General features: G+C 42.2%; 1 protein-coding gene across 1 annotated transcript in view; it reads right to left on the bottom strand.

Moving 5' to 3' along the window:
- Nucleotides 1–19,792, bottom strand: part of TNPO3 (transportin 3) — a 124,365-nt gene that overhangs the window by 97,563 nt on the left and 7,010 nt on the right. The window contains 5 exon segments of the mRNA XM_030216254.1: nucleotides 270–442; nucleotides 2,772–2,912; nucleotides 4,692–4,848; nucleotides 5,804–5,877; nucleotides 11,495–11,695. Coding sequence (XP_030072114.1) covers nucleotides 270–442; nucleotides 2,772–2,912; nucleotides 4,692–4,848; nucleotides 5,804–5,877; nucleotides 11,495–11,695 — 746 coding nt within the window.

Here is a 19,792-nt window from a genome sequence, read left to right as displayed (position 1 = left end):
CCAGGAGGATATTCAAAGAGCAGATGAGATGTGGAGAAAGTCCCAATAGCAATGAACGAGGAGAATGGGAACTGCAGAGTTCAGCTAGGAAAAGAGGATACCAATAGAGCAATCAATATAGGAAGCTGAGCTGACACAGATACTAAATGAAAAACCCAAGATAGTGCACAAAGGCATGTAGATTCAGTAAACCCAATTCATTTTCTAAACCCTTTCAACTTTCACCATAAGAGATCATGCATATCTATATTCCATCCACCCTGGCTTACTTGTCCAAGTCCTCACGAGCCACAGCCATGTGGTAGGCAGCCTCCAGCGTCAGCACACCCTGAAACAGCTGATTGGCAAGAGCATTACTCTCCACATTCTCAATGGCATATAGTGCTGAGCACACACAATCTGAAGCCGCTTCATGCAAGTTAGTTGAAGTCTGGTCACGTTGCTACAGAGAACAGACAAAGGCAATTTAGAGTAGGAGTGAGAAGAAGAAATTACCATCATCGGTAGGCACAATTCTGTACAATTATTATAATGGAATACAATGCCTTCTGCACCCTATAATACGTTTTGTGTCTCATGTCCAATGTCCCCTCTTGTCTTTCACTGTTTTTCAAATAAAATACAAACAGCATCAATTCCCGTTTCTATTGCTTTCTTCCTCTGCATCCACCCCGTCATAATATTGCAACATTTTGTATTGTGATTGGTAAGAAATCTGTGTCTTTGACTATCATTGGTTGCACAGTACATCCTCTAGAGAAGATTAGCCCAGAATTCACTAGAGCCTTCCAGCTTAGTTTTTGGGACAGAGGAAACAGACCTGTGCCAAGGCTCTATCCAAGCTCTATGTATTCTGGTAAGGACAGACTATCCTGAACATCCTCAGATACTGGTTAAAATAAAATGAAACTTGTTTGGATAATGCTCTCTGTATGAATTTGTTATTTTGTCTGTTAGTTGTTTGCAGAATTAAACCTTATATTTGTTGTTCAGTGTTTCAAAGTGTTTTTAATAACCTTTTCAATTTATTAGGGCTGTCTCTATAACTGGTAAATGATCCCAGCATTTCATTCATTCATCTATCTTGCATTTGACCTTTAAGAAATGTGTGAACCCTGGATTTTTTGGGTCTGTGTCCTACAAACACTTGGGGAACATCTTATAGGGTGGGGTACTTAGAAGCAGACTGGAATCCAGTTGGTGGATGGGTAGTAGCCATCATAGGGGCCCATGCACAGATGCAGGCAGGGCCTGAAAAGGGTTAATCTTGTGTGTGTGATAGGGGTAAGCGCTGAAGTGTTACATGGCAGAGGGAAAGCCAAGTGCTCTGCAAATCTTTAAGGCTAGAGACATGAAATCAAAGGGGAAGTGTTTTGCTTTGGTAGATGACTATAGCTCAGTTACAAAACACTGCCCCACTCATCATGATCTATGAGAAAGATTTGGGAGGAGGACTATGTAAAGGTGGGCAAACTTAACAGATAATCACACCAGTGTAAAATATGACTTATCCCTATATATAATATATAACATGAAGAGGAATAGTATTTTTTTTTGGTGGTCGTGAGGGTGCTATTTGAGTTACTTTCCAGCATCTATGTGTCTGCTATCTTTATTTATTTAGATTTTGCTCACACCTTTTTCAGTAGTAGCTCAAGGTGAGTTACATTCAGGTACACTGGATATTTCTGTGTCCCAGGAGGGTTCACAATCTAAGTTTGTACCTGAGGCAATGGAGGGTTAAGTGACTTGCCCAAGATCACAAGGAGCAGCAGTGGGATTTGAACGGGCCACCTCTGGATTGCAAGACCGGTGCTCTAACCACTAGGCCACTGCTCCACTTCACATCTTGTTTTTCTTTCTGTACATATTTGCTGTAAACGTATTCTACACAGACAGTCTTTCTTGGTATATATGAAAGCTAGAAGGGGCCTCACAAGCAGAACCAAATATTCAGGGATTTACAATTTACAGATAAGTCTGACTACCTGAGTACAAGCAATTCCACTAACACTCCTTGTTGTTTAATGAGTCATGATGACTGCCAGACAGTTAATTTAATTCTATAAATTGCAGCCCCACATGGATGCTCTGTGCTCATCCTCCTAAATAAGTTTAGATACTTTACTGTTTCCTTCTCAAGTCCATCTCTCTCGTATCCATTTCCAGTCTCCACATTCAGCTTGGAATAATACCTGACCTGACAGTTGTAAAGGAGGGGGTGGGGGGAATAAGCTGCTACCTAAATAAATCATATGAGGAGAAATCTGGAGATAAAGGTTGAAAGATTCCTAATTCTTACTATGAGCTCAGCTCCTTTGCCGAACGAGCATGAGATGTGATTCTCCCCTTCTACATTCAAGTTGTCAATTTATCCCATGTCCAGTATACTTTACTCCCTTTGATTCTAACACTAGATGCTTGCACCTTTTCCTCTATAGCTCCATTCCCAGCCCATAATACTGGAGCGGCCACAAATTTAAGTTTTTCTGGCTCACCATGTCCTGCATAGGCTTAATGTTCTAGCCTCAGGCAAAACCCTCACCATTATCAACCCACTACACTGTCCTGGCCAATTTCTGGAACTCATAATATGCTAACCCACATACCCTTGTGGCTTGACTAGAATCACTGCCTACTCAGTTTTTTAGCAATCCTTCTGCAATAAACGGATTTAATATTCTAGAGCACGACGGGAAGTGAATTACGCAGCTGGACTCCATGTGGCCAGTTGAAACAAGAGTTGTTGATTGATATCGAGACATACTCACCAGGGCCTGGAAGAGAAGTAGTAGTAAACGGTTATTGGCCATGACATCACTGTTCAAGACTCCCAAATTGAACCAGCTGCCCAGACAGCGAAATGTTTTTATCAGCATTTTCTCATCATTTTCTTTCTCCATGCAGTTCAGCTAAAGAGAAGCCAAGGAAAGGAAAAACAGTTTTAAAAAAAGTCTAAATACAGAGAAAACCCAGAAACATTTTTTGACAGTTCAGATACTCCCCACTGCTTTATCCACTCATAACTGTCCTGAATGTGTACCAGCTACTCACGGGTGAAATAGGTATACAGCACTAGGCAAGATTATTTTAGCAGAATACACTGCAGCTCCTCCAGTACCATATACATTAGAAATCTTTCCCAAATCTCCACTCTACAACTCCTCCCCAAATAAAATCTGTAATACTATGAGGAAACCACCCCTTCAAAGACTGGCAAGCAAGGACTGCACAAAGGACTCGCATCTTCCTATGGCCCGTCTTTAGACATGATCCAGAGTCTTAGTAGGCAATGAAATCTTAGGACAAACATAAAACATGCAGTGCACATAAGATTTTCCGACCACAGTGGTGGCCCCTGCTTGCCTACTGAGCATTGCTGTCAGTCCAAGAGTGGCCAGAAGGGACAGGACACTAAAGAAATCCAGTGCTGCTTGTTTACTAGAGACTGCTTTACTGTTACTGTATCATTTATCAGTGCACATGTTCCTTAAATATCCTCAACCACCACATCCTGTCATAGTTTTCTATGCCAGTTCTAAAAACTATTTTTTTTATATTCTAGTACCAAGCAGTTTCATTTCTTAACAAGACTACATTACTCACAAATTAAAGAATCAGCACAAACTTTTCTGCCTGTAAATCCTAGTCGACTTCCAGAATTCGAAGACAAACTTCGAGGGGTCAATATTCAAAACCACTGGAATTAGTTGGATAAAGTGGTAGCTGGGGCCAGCAAACAATAAGTTTTGACCAGCCATTATCCAGATAAAACAGGAAGTTCACGAGGCATGCCTCAAAGTTAACTGGATTGCAGCTATATTTGGCCACTAACCAGATAACATTAACCAGGTATCTTGGTCGTAGATATAGCAAGCTAACCAGGCAAAGCTTTTCGATTACCTTCAATCCACTATCTTCAGTAGTGTAAAGATACCTTTCCAAATATCCAGTTAAAGTTAAAAGGTTAATCTTGTTAACTGGAAATGGCAGTGCTCCCAAGTGCCAAGTATTGTTATATAGTGTTAAAAAGAAGGATTATATATTGAAGGGTATTTGTTTGTTTTAAATTTTATTTTAATTCAAGTATTTCATCTCAAACCAGAGATGACTTCAATACCAGTCTGTAATTATAAAGCAATTTCTTGTTCAATATACAATACTCTAGAAGAACACAAAAGTTTGCAGTTCTCACAAAGAAAATTCTAGTTGGCAATGTCTCCGGGAAACAAGTTGCAGGATGATGATCCCACAGCTAGTAAAGTTTTCAGGCTATCGGCAATTAATATGCAAGTATCTCTGTGTGCCAATATATCACACATATACTGTACACATATAGCTCATGTGTATTCAATGTGATTATCCCAAAACGTGAATGGCTGGGGAACCCCTAGGACAGGTTTGAGAAGCCCTGTGCTAGTTGCTCTCAAACTGCTTCACTTCAAGTAAGGACAAGACCTATGGCTGACTTCATGCAGCCTTTTGCCAGCCTGATGAAGAGACAGCACCAACTGCTTCAGGACTGGCACAGAGAGAAAAATCCTTTCACATCTAAGACCAGAAGGATCAGAGGATTGAAAAGTATAAAAAACAAATGTGTTACAATAGGGAACATAGTTCCTTTTACATAAGATTCCAAGTTCCTCAGCCTTTACCCAATCCCAACCAACTCTGTGTGAGCAAGGACTCACAAGGAGAGATACCACAATGCTGGAGGCAGCAGCCAGTTCTTCAATGATTTCACTCCGCCGGTTGGCACCGATGCGTAAGGATCGACTGTGAACCTCCTCAGGCAGGACTGTAAGGATCTCCAGAAGGAAGGGAAGCGAACTCGTATCATTACTATACCTGGGGAGCAGAGGCCACAGCATAAAAGTACTCAAACTTAAAAAGGTAGTACTAAAGGGGGTTCACACTTAAGGCTTAATCACTAACAAAAAGCTTTTGCCGCAGATCAAAAAAATGTAAAGAAGAAACGGAGTGAATCAAGCCCCTCCCTCAAGACAAACTGATACGTATGCCTCTTCTCTCCAGTTGCATGAGGATGCAAACAAAAGTCAACGTTATATTTGCAGACTAAGGAGATAATTTTATAGTAATACAACATGCTTATTTGGCCACATACATGCATAAATGTCCTCATTTAAAATAATGACTGCACGAATAGTAAGCACCTTGGATACTCTGACAATGGGTATGCAGGTAGATTATAAAATGCTCCAATTTATGCACAATCTTACAAAAATATAGGCTCTAGTGCTAGTGTAAATGCCTCCAATGTAGATGCATGTTAGGTGACTTATGCTAGCATTTTATAAAGTTAGGCATTTACTTTTCTTTATTGCCTCAGGTACAAAGTTAGATTGTGAGCCTTCCTGGGACTGGAAAATGCCTACTGTATCTTAATATTAACTTGCCTCGAGCTACAACTGAAAAGTTGTGAGCTAAATCCAAAAATCCCTTCCCTTTATAAAATAGTGCCTACAGGGGCACCCAGTTATAAAATTATCCTCTAGTAATATATAAGCAAGCTGTTAAAAGAACAAAATGTTAGAAAAATAAAATGTTAAAATTAAAACAAAACAAAAAACAGACGTACATATGTCATCATATGTTAGCAGTCATGCAGCAATCTCTGCCTCTTATAGAAAAAGATTTACTGTTGTTTTCACATTATGCTTAATTTTGAAAATTCAACAGCATTTTTAAATCATATGAGGAGAAATCTGGAGATAAAGGTTGAAGGATTCATCTTTAAAGCCCGCCCCTGTGTCAACTGAGTCTCCGTGCTCTTTGAACTTACTTTTCAACCAGTGTCTGCACACAGCCCTTCCAAGAAGCCATCTGTAGGGCAAGATCTGCTATTGCTAAAGCAAGCTAAAGGGGAAAACAAACAGAATACCACGGTAAGACAAGAGACATATCAAATTCTGGGAAGAAACTCAAGAGTCCAATATTTATTTGTGAAGAAGAAAAATTGTCCACGGAAAGGGAGACCTGCACCTGAGTAGCTAAGTGTTCATTTCTGAGACCTGCTCCTAGGTGCTGATCTCAATGATTGTGCAGTTGAAGAGGGAGGAAAGGGTGCAAGAGAAATCCAATAACTAGTATTTTGTGTATGAAGGAACTATGTTAGTCTAGAAATGCCATCATATGGCTCACTTCCTCTGCAACACTCAATTTCTTGTAGTAGAAAGAAAATATGAACATTTAAGCATCTTTAGGACCAGTCTATTACTGAGAACCATTTCCTTTTAAAGAAGAGGAAGCCAAGATAACAGGTATTTTAGGGATGGTTCCAGTTCCAGGATCAGAACTGTGAGGTACAATGGTACATCACTTAAACAAGTCAATATATGCTGAGCTACAAGAATGACCCAACTTCAGCTCAAAGCTAGAAGCTGCATTACGTTTCACAAAGAACATAAGCGTGCTCTTTAGCTAATCATTTATGAAATATATTTATAAAATAAATTTATGTCATGTCTAATTACTTGGCTGCCTAGAATCAAATAACCTAGAAATCAGGCATTTGACTACGACCTGGTTATTTAAAATGTGCTTTTGGAGATTAGCTGGATAGTAGTTCTACTATCTGAGATTTTGGTTGTTAGTTTTACCACATTTTTGTAAGTATATTCATGATTGTTTGTTATATTGATTACTAATGTACTGCTTGTTTTAATTTTGTTGGATTGTTTTACGTGTCTTACTTCAGGTTATATTGTTATTGCATTTTCCATTGCCATGGGCACTGGTTTGGAGAAGTGGCATAAGTAAAAAAGAAAAAGAAAAAATAAATCAATAGGAAGCCCACCTCTTTAATGCTGTTTTGACTCCTAACCACTATTCACTTGCCCTGTACCCCTTTTATCCCCACCTCTTGAATTCCCTTACCTCTTAGTTGTTCTGTCTGTGTGTCTGTCCTACTTATTTTGAGCAGGGACTGTCTTTTTCATGTATGGTGTACAGCGCTGCGTAAGCCTTGTAGCGCTATAGAAATGATAAGTAGTAGTAGTAGGAAGTACTATTTATGCCACTGTGACAAAGTTTGAAAATAACCTGTTACCACATGATAATGCTAAAAGGGGCAAAACCATGGATGTCTACCTGTAGGGGGAGAAAGAGCTACCTTGTTAGATTCAACAGGTGATCCAGCACTTCAACACCCTACTTAAAGGCAGAACATGCACAAACAGGATGTACCAGTCTAATTTATAGTTATTTTGAATGCCATATTACACTTGTTGCAGGGTTTGTAGAAGCTTTGAAGGAGATATTAGGTCTTACCTGCTAATTTTCTTTTCCCCAGTCTTTTAAATCAGTACAGATGTGTGGATTCTCTCTCTTCTACCAGCAAGATGGATTCATGGAACAAATGTCCTTTAGTATTCTCTTAAAGCAACAGACAACCACCCTCTCCAAACAAGAGGGCTCTGAACAACCAATTAACTGAGCCAACCCTTAAACTATGGAAGCTCCCAAGAATTTGACAGCACCTCCTGAGAAGGGGTAACACCAGCTCTATAAATGAACAAAAAAACCCACTGAAGTGTAAAGGAAAAGACTACATAACAACAAAGGTAGGTTCTGGACTGGTCTGAAGGACTCAAAGAAAGATGTAATTTCTCTTTCCCAACCATTCTTCCAGACCAAGCCAGTACTTAATACACTGGCCCCAAAGGCAGCATATTCCCTCGTTTGCACATCTAGCAGGTAATGCTTTTGAAAATAAGTGCAGGAAATGACAATATGGTAGCTCTATAGATGTCCTCTGGAAGAATCAATCTGTGCTCTGCCCCATTATCTGAGCCCAGGTAGAATGCACCTGCATTCTCATAGGAACCATACAATCTCTCAAGAAGTATGCCGACACAACCACCTGTTTAAGCCACAAGCCTATCGTGGCCTTCAAGGCTGCCTCTCCCTTCCTGTATTTGAACAAAAGAAAGAAATGATCAGAAAACAAAGTCACATTCAAATAGTGATTAATCACCATACACATATCCAATAGATGCAGCTCCTTAAAGTTCTGCCTGACCTCTGAACTGCAAATATAATTGACTGATTGGCATGAAATGAGGACACAAAACTTTTCACCTTGAGCAATGAGGACAGAACTGTCCTATCACCCCTTCTTTCAAAGGGACCAAAAACGATCCCGACACAACAGATCTTTGAAGTTCTGAAAACCTCCTGGCCAAGAAAACTGCCACTAGAAACACCATCTTGAACATCAAATTCTTGATAACTTCTCCACCCACCCCCTCCCAAGGTCTCAAAGGTTACACCTATCACCCTTTAAAAACAGAGTAAGTTCCCAAGGGGTACCAGTGGTCTCTGTGAAAAGTACAGATGTATATCTCATGAGAGACTGGCCCACATTCAGTCCTTGTATCAGCTAATAACTGCTACTTAGGGCCTTGACGGTGTTTAGGCCCAACACTTTATCCAGCCCCACTTGCAGAAACAAGGACTAAACCATTAGATCCTGATAGCAGACCTCAAAAATCTTCCAGACCTGGACATATGCAAGGGAGGCTGACTGTTTTATGTTCTGCAACAAAGCAGAATAATCTTTGCTGAGTATTTCCTCTTCCCTCAGCCCCACCTTTGATGAGCCAAGCTGTAAGACAGAACAGAAAACTGAGCCAACATCAGCACCAGGCCCTGTTAAAGGAGTCCTCTGGTGGTTGAAAACCACAGGGAGGCAACCACTTGCAATCTCACTAGGTCCGTATGCCACAGACACCTGGGCCAATCAAGGGCTACCAGCACCACAGCTTCAGAGTGGCCTTCTAAATGACCTTACTCACTAGAGACCATGGGAGAAACAAAAAGTAGACCTCCACAAGGTCATGGTTTAGTCCATCCAAGGTAACTGTCCTGGGCTCATTTTTCTGTCTGATTTGCAAATCTGTGTGTTCTACCCTGTCGCTGTCACCATTAGCTCCATATCTGGCATCTCTCTTTCCAAAACAATGTGTGTGAATGCCATCTCTGCTAGCTTCCACGCCCTTGAATACAATATATGTCTATTCTATTACAAAAAAAAAAAACACGTGTTTTCTACTCCAGCCATATGGGCTGCCAACATAGGTGGTCAGATACATTTCTGCTCAGGCTATGAGCAGTTTATCTTCCTGGGAAACATGATGACTTGAAGTCCCTTGCCAGTTCACATAAGCCACTGCTGTGGCACTATAACAAGACGAACCAAGCTTACTTGAGCAAAAGGAAGGAAGGCAGGCCGGCCGGCCTGAAGTACAATTTACAGGACCACCGCCTTCCTCAGGAGCCAGCTTCCTAGTGCCACCTTGGACCAAAAATGTGCTCCACTAGTGCTCAGACTTCTGTGGCGATTATAATCCATATTAGTGCTTCAAAGTCCTTCTGGCCAATAAATGTTCCTCCACTAACCACCAGGACAGACTGGCCCTTACTCATCCCCAGAGCAATAATCTGATCAGAAAATCCTGGGACTGTACCAACTACCCCAATAATAGTGACTTCTGCAAAGATCTCACATGAACTCTAGCCTAGGTAACAAACCTAGTGTCTCCACCCTTGAGGACAAAGAACCGGGAATAATTCCTGGATCTGTGCACACAACTTGTGGATTCTCTCTTCAGTCACAAACACCTTCCCAAACCGGATGGCTAACCAGCCCTCAAAGGGCTGAAAGGGACCATTTTACTCTTAGCAAAGTTAATCACCTAACCCAGCTCCTATCCAAAGTGGATCACCTCTGCTCTCCTTCAAACAATTGTCCAAATAATAAGGATGCACCAAAATCCCTTCCTTGTAAAGCGCTGCCGCTACCACCACTATTACCTTTAAAAAGGTTCTCAGAACTGTAATTAAGCCAAACAAAAGGGCTGCCTTGGACTGTGAACCTTAGATACCTCCGACAGTCACCTGGATTAGAACGTGAGAATAGGCCCCTGGGAGAATACAAGGAGGTCAGAGCTCCTGCCTCACTGTAACTATAAATGGAACACAAGGTCTCCCATGCAAAGCCTTGTTTATTTGAAGTCCTAAGTAGGGCGAAAAGAGCCTTCCTTCCTGGGAACTACGAAGCAGAATATATTCCCTAGCCTAACTACCCTTGCTGGACTAGTACGATCACCACTCAGCAGAGCAACAGTTCCAAGGTTGATTGATCACCTGACAGAGGACCAGACGAAAACACCGCCGCGGAGAATTCCCATTCCACTGGGTCCAGGAGATGCTGTGAAAATCTGCCTGCACGTACGCCTAATCCGCGATATGAGCTGCAGACAGAGCGAGTACATGATCTTCGGCCCACTCCATGAGCAGACATGGCCTGGCGGCCAGACCGCGACTCTGGGTGCTGCCCTGCCGACTGATGTAAGCCACCGCCATCGTGTTCCTGAAACTCCCTCAGCGCAGTCACCACCGCCCAAAGCTCCAGACGGTTGATGAGCCATGCTGTCTCCTGAGGAGACCATAGCCCCTGGGCCTGCCGATGCAGACAATGGGCACCCCACCCCGAGAGGCTGGCATCCAGGACAACTACCATCCAATGCAGACACCAAAGGCATTCCCTTCTGCAGGGTGGACTCTTGAAGCCACCATCTCATGTTCTGACGCGGTCGGGGTAACCATGGGAGGTGCCGCTGATACTCTTAGGAGACTGGCAACCACCTACTGAGCAGAGAGTTGCAGAGGATGCGTGTGAGCCCGTGCCCACGAGTGGCAGCCATCGAGCCCAACACCTGAACACAATCTCACGCTCATAGGCTCGACAACTGCAAGAGGTTACGTACCTGCACCTGAAGCTTGAGCCTCTTGCTGTTTGGTAGAAAGACCCGGCCCTGAATTGTATTGAAAAGAACCTCAAGGTACTCCAGAGTCTGTGTCAGAATGAGGTGACTCTTCGGAAAATTCACCACCCAGCCTAAGATTGGTGGCCTGGCGACTCTCGAACTCTAAAGTCCGAACGGATCAGCCAGTCATCAAGATAGGGGTGAACCCTGATGCCCTCCTTGAGAAGGCATGCTGCCATTACTACCATCACTTCGGAGTTAGGGGTGAACCCTGATGCCCTCCTTGGGAAGGCATGCTGCCACTACCACCATCACTTCGGAAAATGTGTCCAGAGCAGTAGCCAGGGGCAGCATTGGCAACCTCACCCCACTTAGGGTCCACCATGAGAACTGTCATGTTTGTGGTAGTCCCCATAAGTTATCTGTGGCTTAGTGCATGGCCACAAGGGAGAGAGAGAGAGAAACAGAGAGAGAGAGAGAGGTGAAGGACCAGGAAACCTTGCTCTAAGGACTGCATCTGGCCCATAGGTCTGCTGACAAATTTATGTTGCAGATCTTTTTAATAACTTCCTAAATAACATACCAGCAAGTTCCTCCTTTTGTACATTCCTCTGCTACTAACTGCCTAGTTCTGCTGTCTTTCCCTTGTACATCTAAGAATACACACTGCGCCAGACAGTCCTAAATGGAAGTCACATGCTCACCTGAGTTACAATGACAGGTGACAAGTCTTTCAAGTTCTGAATATGTGAAAGCAAGGAGTCTCGCAAGGAAATGTATGAGTCTGCAGGGAGCTCATAGAAAGAGGTCTGAATCTTCATCTTCATAGTCTGTGCAGCAAAGTAGCAAGATTCCACATCCTGCCGTAGCTGCAGTAATTGGTCTGACACCTCCCAGGCATACACCTACAAGAACCAAGATAACACAATCAGGACAGCTTCAACTCCAAAAATGTAGCTACTCTTCAATATGTGGCATTCCCTACCCATTCCAGAGATCTGTCATACACAGAGTCAAGATTTGTGAGTATGATGGGTCTGGCTGCAGTAATTATCCTCAATAACCAGTCAGTCCAGTCAATCTGGTTTCCAAAATATTCACAATATGCATATATTTGCATAATATAATGGCATTGAAAGCAAATATCTCATGCATATTCATCGAGGATATCCTAAAAACCAGGATAGACAGGTTAATAAAGAGCATGCACTAATGTGGAGGAGATGGAATTTCCTCCCATGGCTAGTGCAACTAGTTTAGGTGCCCTATGCAAACCTTCAGCCTTGCCCCCCCCCCCCACCCCAATAACAATCATAATTACCCCAAACATCACCCTTCCCTGAGTAATCTGGATAAATGGGTTATTTGAAAACTGCCCACCCTCCTGATTGGTGAAAGTATTTCCTACTTTAAGTTTGTGTGGTTGTTCGCACCTATTATCTTGCTTTGGCTGCAGCCGCTCTTTGTCACCACTCAAAAGCTGATGCCCAGGAGTTTGCTGAGTCTTACCTAATAGTTGGGTTGGTTGCTTCCTCCAACTGACATATAGTATTCGACTGACATATAGTAATACTAGTAAAAGAGGCCCGTTTCTGCCGGTCATGAAATGGGCGCTAGCGGGCACGGGACTCCCTTCCCCTCCCCTTTCGCTACTATCCCTGGTGGTGTAGAGGTACCTGTTTGCTCGGGGCACGAAAGAAAGAGCCCCCTTTTTCCTACCCGTAACACTGCTGCATCCTGTGCGAGTCAGGCTCTCAGCGTTTCAAAATGGCCGCCGAGAGTTGAAGTCTCGCAAGGCTGCTTCAACTCTCGGCGGCAATTTTGAAACGCCGAGAGCCAGACTCACACAGGATGCAGCAGGGCAGCTAGCAGCAGCGCTCCGGGGAGGAAAGCGGGGGCCGTTTCTTTCCTGCCCCGTGCGAACAGGTACCTCTAGACCACCAGGGATAGTAGCGTAAGGGAGGGGAGGTGACAGGGGGGAGGGAAGGTGATGGGGGGAAGAGGGAGCGACCGGGGGCGGGGCAATGGCGCGAAAGGGGCAGGGTGATGGGCACGTCCTCGGCGGCAGCGATTCGTTGGAAGGGGAGGAGTAGGGAAACACGCTACGCGTATTTCCCTACTCCTCCCCGTTCGTTCATTTGCGTGTTTGTATACCTGTCCCGCCCTCGACATCATCACGTGTGACACGAGGGTGGGGCATGGAGACATGGTGAGTGTTGTGGCTTCACCGCCATGAACTTACGAATCGGTGTCTGAGTGCCTGCAGTGACGTCAGTGTCCTCAGAACGTTGAGGGTGCGTTTTATTATAGTAGATACTGTTAAAGATAATACACTAGATATGCACAAGTCTAATTATTGCTATAGAACTACTAGATATACACAGTACTGTACAGGTACATAAAAACTCCAAGGTACAAGATATCAGCATTTACAAAAGGGAGGTTATTAATCATATAGCATGAAAGCTGGGATACAGAGCACTGTATGCGAGCATTTACAGAAGTAGGAATAAAGAAACCTGTGCATTAACACTGAAACAGAAAGACATACTGGCAGCAACACCCAGGGCAAGATTTTCCACCAGGTCAACTAGGTACATGCCTAGAGGGCCTGCACAGTCCCTACTTCTCTACAGCCTTTGTAGTGAACTTGGATTGGCCAGCCCACTCTGTGTGTGGTTGTGTGTATACCCATGTAGCTGGGTCTGTCTGTCCAGGGTATCTAGGAAACCAAAAATTTGGGTTACTATCCATGCTAGTACCGTAAAAGTCTGCCCAGTACTGGCCTAGTTCTCCAGCTACTGAAGGTAAATCTGTCCAGCCATGATCAGGGCACAGACTGGCTCAGAGACTTCCAGGTCTCTCAGCTGAGTGAAGCACGGCCATAAAAGACGTTTTTATTATTGAGGAGGTGAATGACGGCGAAAACGGACGGCTTTCTTCGATGGCCGGCCTCAACTGCACTTTTGTTTTTATTATTGCGGCCGGTGGGGGGGTGGGGGGGGGGATGGCGCGGCATCTTCGGGCGGCACAGGGAGGCGTATTTGGCATGCGCAGAGCAGCCAGCATAACGCTTTGCTTCTCTGCACATGCTTCACCGGCTGATTCTCCAACTGTTTTAAGAAGGAATAGAGAATGCAAGTGAGCTACAACGAGTAGCTCATTTGCATTCCTTTTCCCTGATGCATAGCCGTTCCCTACCGATTCGCTATGGAATTCGGAAGGGAACAGCTCTGACAACTTTAGTGCATCTTGGCCTCATTTCACTCATACATTTCTGTGCTTTTGCTAGCTGTTATTTACCTCTTCGCTTCTTCAAGTTTAATTTGGTAATCTTTTTCATGATCCTCTTGTGTTCTTCTGTATTTCTTGAATGCAGCCCCTTTTGCTCTTATTTTTTCAACCACTTGTTTAGAAAACCATACAAGCTTCCTGTTTCTCTTGTTTTTGTTTACTTTCCTTGTATAAAGATCTGCTGCCATATTTATAGCACCTTTCAGCTTAGACCGCTGCGCTTCCGTTTCTCCTATACTTGCACATGCCATCAGTTCCTTCTTCAGGTATTTACCCATTTTACCAAAATCAGCATGTCTGAAAACCTGTACTTTGAGTTGTGTACATCTGTACTCCGCTTTTGCTCTCATATCAAACCATATCATGTGATGGATCACTATTGCCTAAGTGGGCACCCACAAGGACATTGGAAACACTTCTTCCATTTGCAAAACGCTATATCCAGAATTGACCCTTCCTCATGGATTCCGTCACCATTTGTCTGAGCAAAGTACTTTAGACAGGTATCCACAATCTCTCTGCTTCTTTCTGATTTTGCTGATGGGACATTCTAATCCACATCAGGCAAGTTGAAATCTCCCAGCAACTGTGCCTCCCCTTTCATTTCAGGACATCTTCGATCAGATCCTTGTCCAGTTTCCCCATTTGTGCCGGAGGTCTGTAGACAGCATACAGGTTCTACCTTCTCTTTCCAGGATGATCTATATACAGCTTCTCCTTTTCCTTGCATTTCAGCCGATCTGATACTTTTCACATAAAGTGCCACTCCTCCACCTCTTCAGCCCTCCCTATCCTTCCTAAAAAGATTATAACATAAGAATAGCCATACTGAGTCAGACCAATGGTCCATCTAGCCTAGTACCCTGCTTCCAACAGTGGGTCAATTCAGGTCACAAGTACCTCACTGAATCCCAAATAGTACCAAGATTCATGCTACTGATCCCAGGGACGGACAAGTAATTGCTTACCCATGACTATCTAAATAGCATGTTATGCGCTTTTCTTCCAGGAATTTATGCAAATATTTTTTAAAACCCAGATACACTAACAGCTGATACTACATCTTCCGGCAACGAGTTCCAGAGTTTAACTATTCATTGAGTGAAAACACATTTCCTCCTGTTCATTTTAAAATTAGTACCATGTATCTTCCTTGAAAGTCCCCTAGCCGTTGTACTTTTTGAAAGAGAAAAAAAAATTTGATTTATGTTTAACCATTCTACACCACTCAGTATTTTGTGGATCTCTTATCATACCCCTCCCCCCCCAGCCACATTTTTCCAAGCTGAAGAGTCCTAACCTCTTAAGCCTTCCCTCATATGACAGAAGTTCCATCCCCTTATTCATTTTGGTCACCCTTCTTTGAAACTTTTCTAATTCTGCTATATCTTTTTTAAGATACAGCGACCAGAAATGCACACAATACTCAAGGTGTGGTCACACCGTGGAGTGATATAGGCTTTATCATATTATTTGTCTTATTTTCTATCCCTTTCCTAATAATTCCTAGCATTGTTTGCTTTTTGGGCACCGCCACACATTTGGCAGAAGATTTCAGCGTATTGTCCATGATGACACCTAGATCTTTTTCTTGGGTGCTAGCTCCTAGTATCAAATAACTATGATTTGGATTATTCTTCCCAATGTGCATCGCTTTGCACTTGTACACATTAAATCTAATCTGCATTTGGATGACCAGTCTTCCAACTTCCTAAGGTCTTCCCGCAGTTTTTCACAATCCGCATGCATTTTAACAACTTTAAGTTTGAAGAGGACACAAAAGTATTCAATCACTTCACTTGTCATTCCCATTTCCAGATCATTAATATATATGTTAAATATCTCCAGTGACAGTACAGATCAATGGGGCACTACAATTCACCCTCCTCCACTAAGAGAATTGGTCATTTAACCCTACCCTCTGTTTTCTAGCCATCAACCAATTCCTAATCCACAAAAGAACTTTGCCTCCTATACCACAGGGTTTTAATTTTTTCAGGAATCTTTCATGAGGGACTTTAGGAAACACTTTCTGAAAATCTAGATATATACATCAACCGGCTCACCTTTAGCTATATGTTTATTCACACATTCAAGGAAACGAACCAAGCTGCTGAGGCAAGACTTCCCTTGGCTGAATCCATGTTGACTAAGTCCCATTAAACCTTGTTTGTCTATGTGTTCAGTGATTTTATTCTTTATAACAGTTTCCACTATTTTGCCCGGCACTGACGTCAGACTTACTGGTCTGTAATTTCCCTTATTACCGCGATGCATTTTTAAAATTAGGCGTTACAATGGCCACCCTCCAATCTTCAGGCACTTTGGCCGATTTTAAAGATGGGTTACAGATCACTAATAGCAGATCTGCCATTTCATATTTGAGTTCTCTCAGTACCCTGGGGTGTATACTATCCAGTCCAGGTGATTTACTACTCTTTAATTTGTCGATTTGGCTCACATCTTCCAAGTTCACTGAGATTTTAGTTCTTCTGCATCATCACCCTTGAAAACCATCTCTGGTACAGGTAGATCTCTTACTTCTTCTTCAGTAAAGACTGAGGTAAATAATTCATTCAACCTCTCTGCTATGGCCCTGACCTCCCCGAGTGCCCTTTTTACTCCTTGATAACCTAACAGTCCCATGGAGTGGAGGTGTGGCCTAGTGGTTAGAGCACCGGTCTTGCAATCCAGAGGTGGCCGGTTCAAATCCCACTGTTGCTCCTTGTGATCTTGGGCAAGTCACTTAACCCTCCATTGCCTCAGGTACAAACTTAGATTGTGAGCCCTCCTGGGACACAGAAATATCCAGTGTACCTGAATGCAACTCGCCTTGAGCTACTACTGAAAAAGGTGTGAGCAAAATCTAAATAAATGGATTTCCTCAAAGTTTTTCTGCTTCTAATATACCTGAAAAAAATTACTACAAGTTTTTGCCTCTGAGGTAAGTTTCTCTTCATATTCTCTTTTGGCCTTCTTTATCAATGCTTTGCATCTAACTTGTCTGTGTTTATGTTACTTCTTGTTTTCTTCATTTGGATCTTTTTTCCATATTCTGAAAAATGTTCATTTGGCTCCAAAAGCATCTTTCACTTCTCCCTTTAACCATGCTGGCTGTCATTTGCTTTTTTCCCCCACCTTTATTAATATGTGGAATACAACTAGTCTGGGCTTCCAAAATGGTCCGAAGCCCATGTCTGATTTAAAGTCCTAACCTTTGCAGCTTTCAGGTTTTTTTTAAAGCTTTTTCCTCATTTTACAATAGTTATCCTTTCAAAAAATTAAATGCTGCTACAGTAGATTTCCTTAGTGACTGCACTCCAGTTATTGAGTCAATTTTGATCAAATTATGATCACTGTTTCCTGGAGGACCCAACACCGTTAACTCTTGTACTAAGTCCTACATTCCACTGACAGGACCACTGATTTTACATAATGAGCTGTGTCATTCTGGGCTAAAGATTTGTACAAATCTCTAACAGACAGCATGCCCTCAAATGACTTAACCCTACGCACTGCTCTAGCAATAAACTCTTTAACAGTGCGTATTACAGACTGAAGAGGCTTTTATTATTAGTACCCACTTTTTGCTCTAAATTTTAGCATAGCAGTTTACAACTGGCAAGCACAGGAAATAAAGGTGTGCTACCCTGCCAATGCTTCAGCCGTCACAAAGGGGAAGACCAACACTGCCACTACCCATGTCAAAGTTTTCATTTCCCTTATTCCCCACCCCGTGTTAGCTTCTCCAGCCAGGAGTCAATGAATAGCACTTTTGACTTGCTGTTGCCACCTCCTCATCTATGGGATTCCCTATGCACTTGGAACCCAAGTATTAAATGCTGGATCTTACTGGAACTCGAGCCACATGACTATATAAAACTCTAGCCTTAGACAGCCTTTACTGCTTTCCTCTCTTTTATAGGATTAATTTTGAGATAAATAAAATCTTGAAAAAAAATAGCTAACTCGGGACTTTGGATACTTGAGAGAGCCTGGAACTCAACATCCCTAGTACATCCCTATATATTTATATCAGGATTTTCTATTTTCTATATGATCTTTCAGCAGTTAAATTAGCAGATAGAGGGTATCCTCAGGGCAACAGACAAAGAGCAAAGGACATAAGGAACAGAGTACAGAGGCCAAAATTATTATTATTTTTTAATTTCTTGGAAAATAAATTAACCACCCTGTTTACTAAAGCTTATAGCTTGAGTTATCTGCAGCAGGGCCCATTTTATTCCTATGGGCCCTGCTGCAGATAACTCGAGCTAAACTTTAGTAAACAACCCCTTAAAAAGAAAACTTAAAATGCTAAAAATACCCCACAACAAAACAGGCATGAAAGCAAACAGGAATGATTTTTCAGAGCAACGGACACAATAAATTAAGAAAGTCTTAGTATCTCAATCCCATTCTGTGGGATTCTTCTCCTAAATTGAGAGATCACCTAGAATTTAGAAAGGCATGCACGGCGTTTGACTCTAGCATTTAACTAGTTTTACATTTTGATTTTTGTAAAAGGAAAATTAAGTGCTGTAAGATTCAGCATATGTATTTTGTTTATCTTTAACTTTTGATCCAGCATTTTCCTTCTACTCCTTTATGCTTCCAGCTCAATACAATCATAGCTGGGATCTGAGCCCAGAAGTCTTCATATACAAACTACTCCATGATTTCCACCTCCCTCTCCCCCAGTACACCTTGTCTGAATACTGAAGTGTCAGGTCTCAGTTAGGGGCCATTCACTCCTAACTCCTATTCACCTGTTCAGTATCCATGTCTGTTTTAATCATTCCCACAATAAGTAATTCCCTAATCCCTTGTTCATCCTGTTTGTCTTAAACAGATTGTAAACTCTGTCAAGAAGTGACTGTCTAATACATGTTTAGTGCGTGTCTAGTAGCACTATAGAAATGTTACATAGTAATTTGCTCCTGCACCTCTGCAGCAACCCCAACCATCTTGAGAAGTACAGGTATGTTCTGTTTGTGTACCTTTAACATCCATACTTTTTTCTTCAGATTAATTTTATATGAGGCAACTGTTAGTTGGACCTATCATTATCCACAGTGGGCTTCCCAGGACCACATGTTTATGAGCTTTGAAACTAATGCATAAATCCTATAGAAATGTTATCTATTTTTATTTTAATGTTCAATTTGTTATTTCTTTAATGTTATACTGTTAAAATATTTTGCTACATTACACTTTATCATGATAATTTTGTAACAGCTTGTCTCCCTTGGGCAGCCGGTATAAAATTACTCTCCCTTTGAAAACTGTCCCATCAAAAATACCCACACATATTTACACCTATTTAGTATGTAAAAGAGACAATTTATGCATACTCTTTGGGTTGTTGAAAGTATGTATAAAAGCCCAAATCTGACCCCAACTTTGCCTTCAGTACATATAAAATTGCAATTTTATAACAAGCCATGTACGATTGTAGGTATTTTTGAAAATTATCACCTGTATGTTGTCATAGAAGTGGTAGCTGTCAAACACTTCTATAGCACAACTATCTGTACACAGAGCTGTATAAGTACCTATAAGAGTTCCTTTTCCACAGAGCATGCAACTAATTCAAGACATAAGAAAAATGAAAATTAGGGGGAAAATGGCAAGCAGTGTTATGGCAATTAAAGTGTGTTAAAGGGCTCTATTGATAGTTGCAGTGCCTTAATGCAGAGATATTTAGG

Source organism: Microcaecilia unicolor, chromosome 10 (genome assembly GCF_901765095.1).
Source record: "Microcaecilia unicolor chromosome 10, aMicUni1.1, whole genome shotgun sequence".
In the NCBI taxonomy this organism is placed as follows: domain Eukaryota; kingdom Metazoa; phylum Chordata; class Amphibia; order Gymnophiona; family Siphonopidae; genus Microcaecilia; species Microcaecilia unicolor.
The sequence above is the reverse complement of the archived record's forward strand: the minus strand, read 5'-3'. Positions and strand labels throughout refer to the sequence as shown.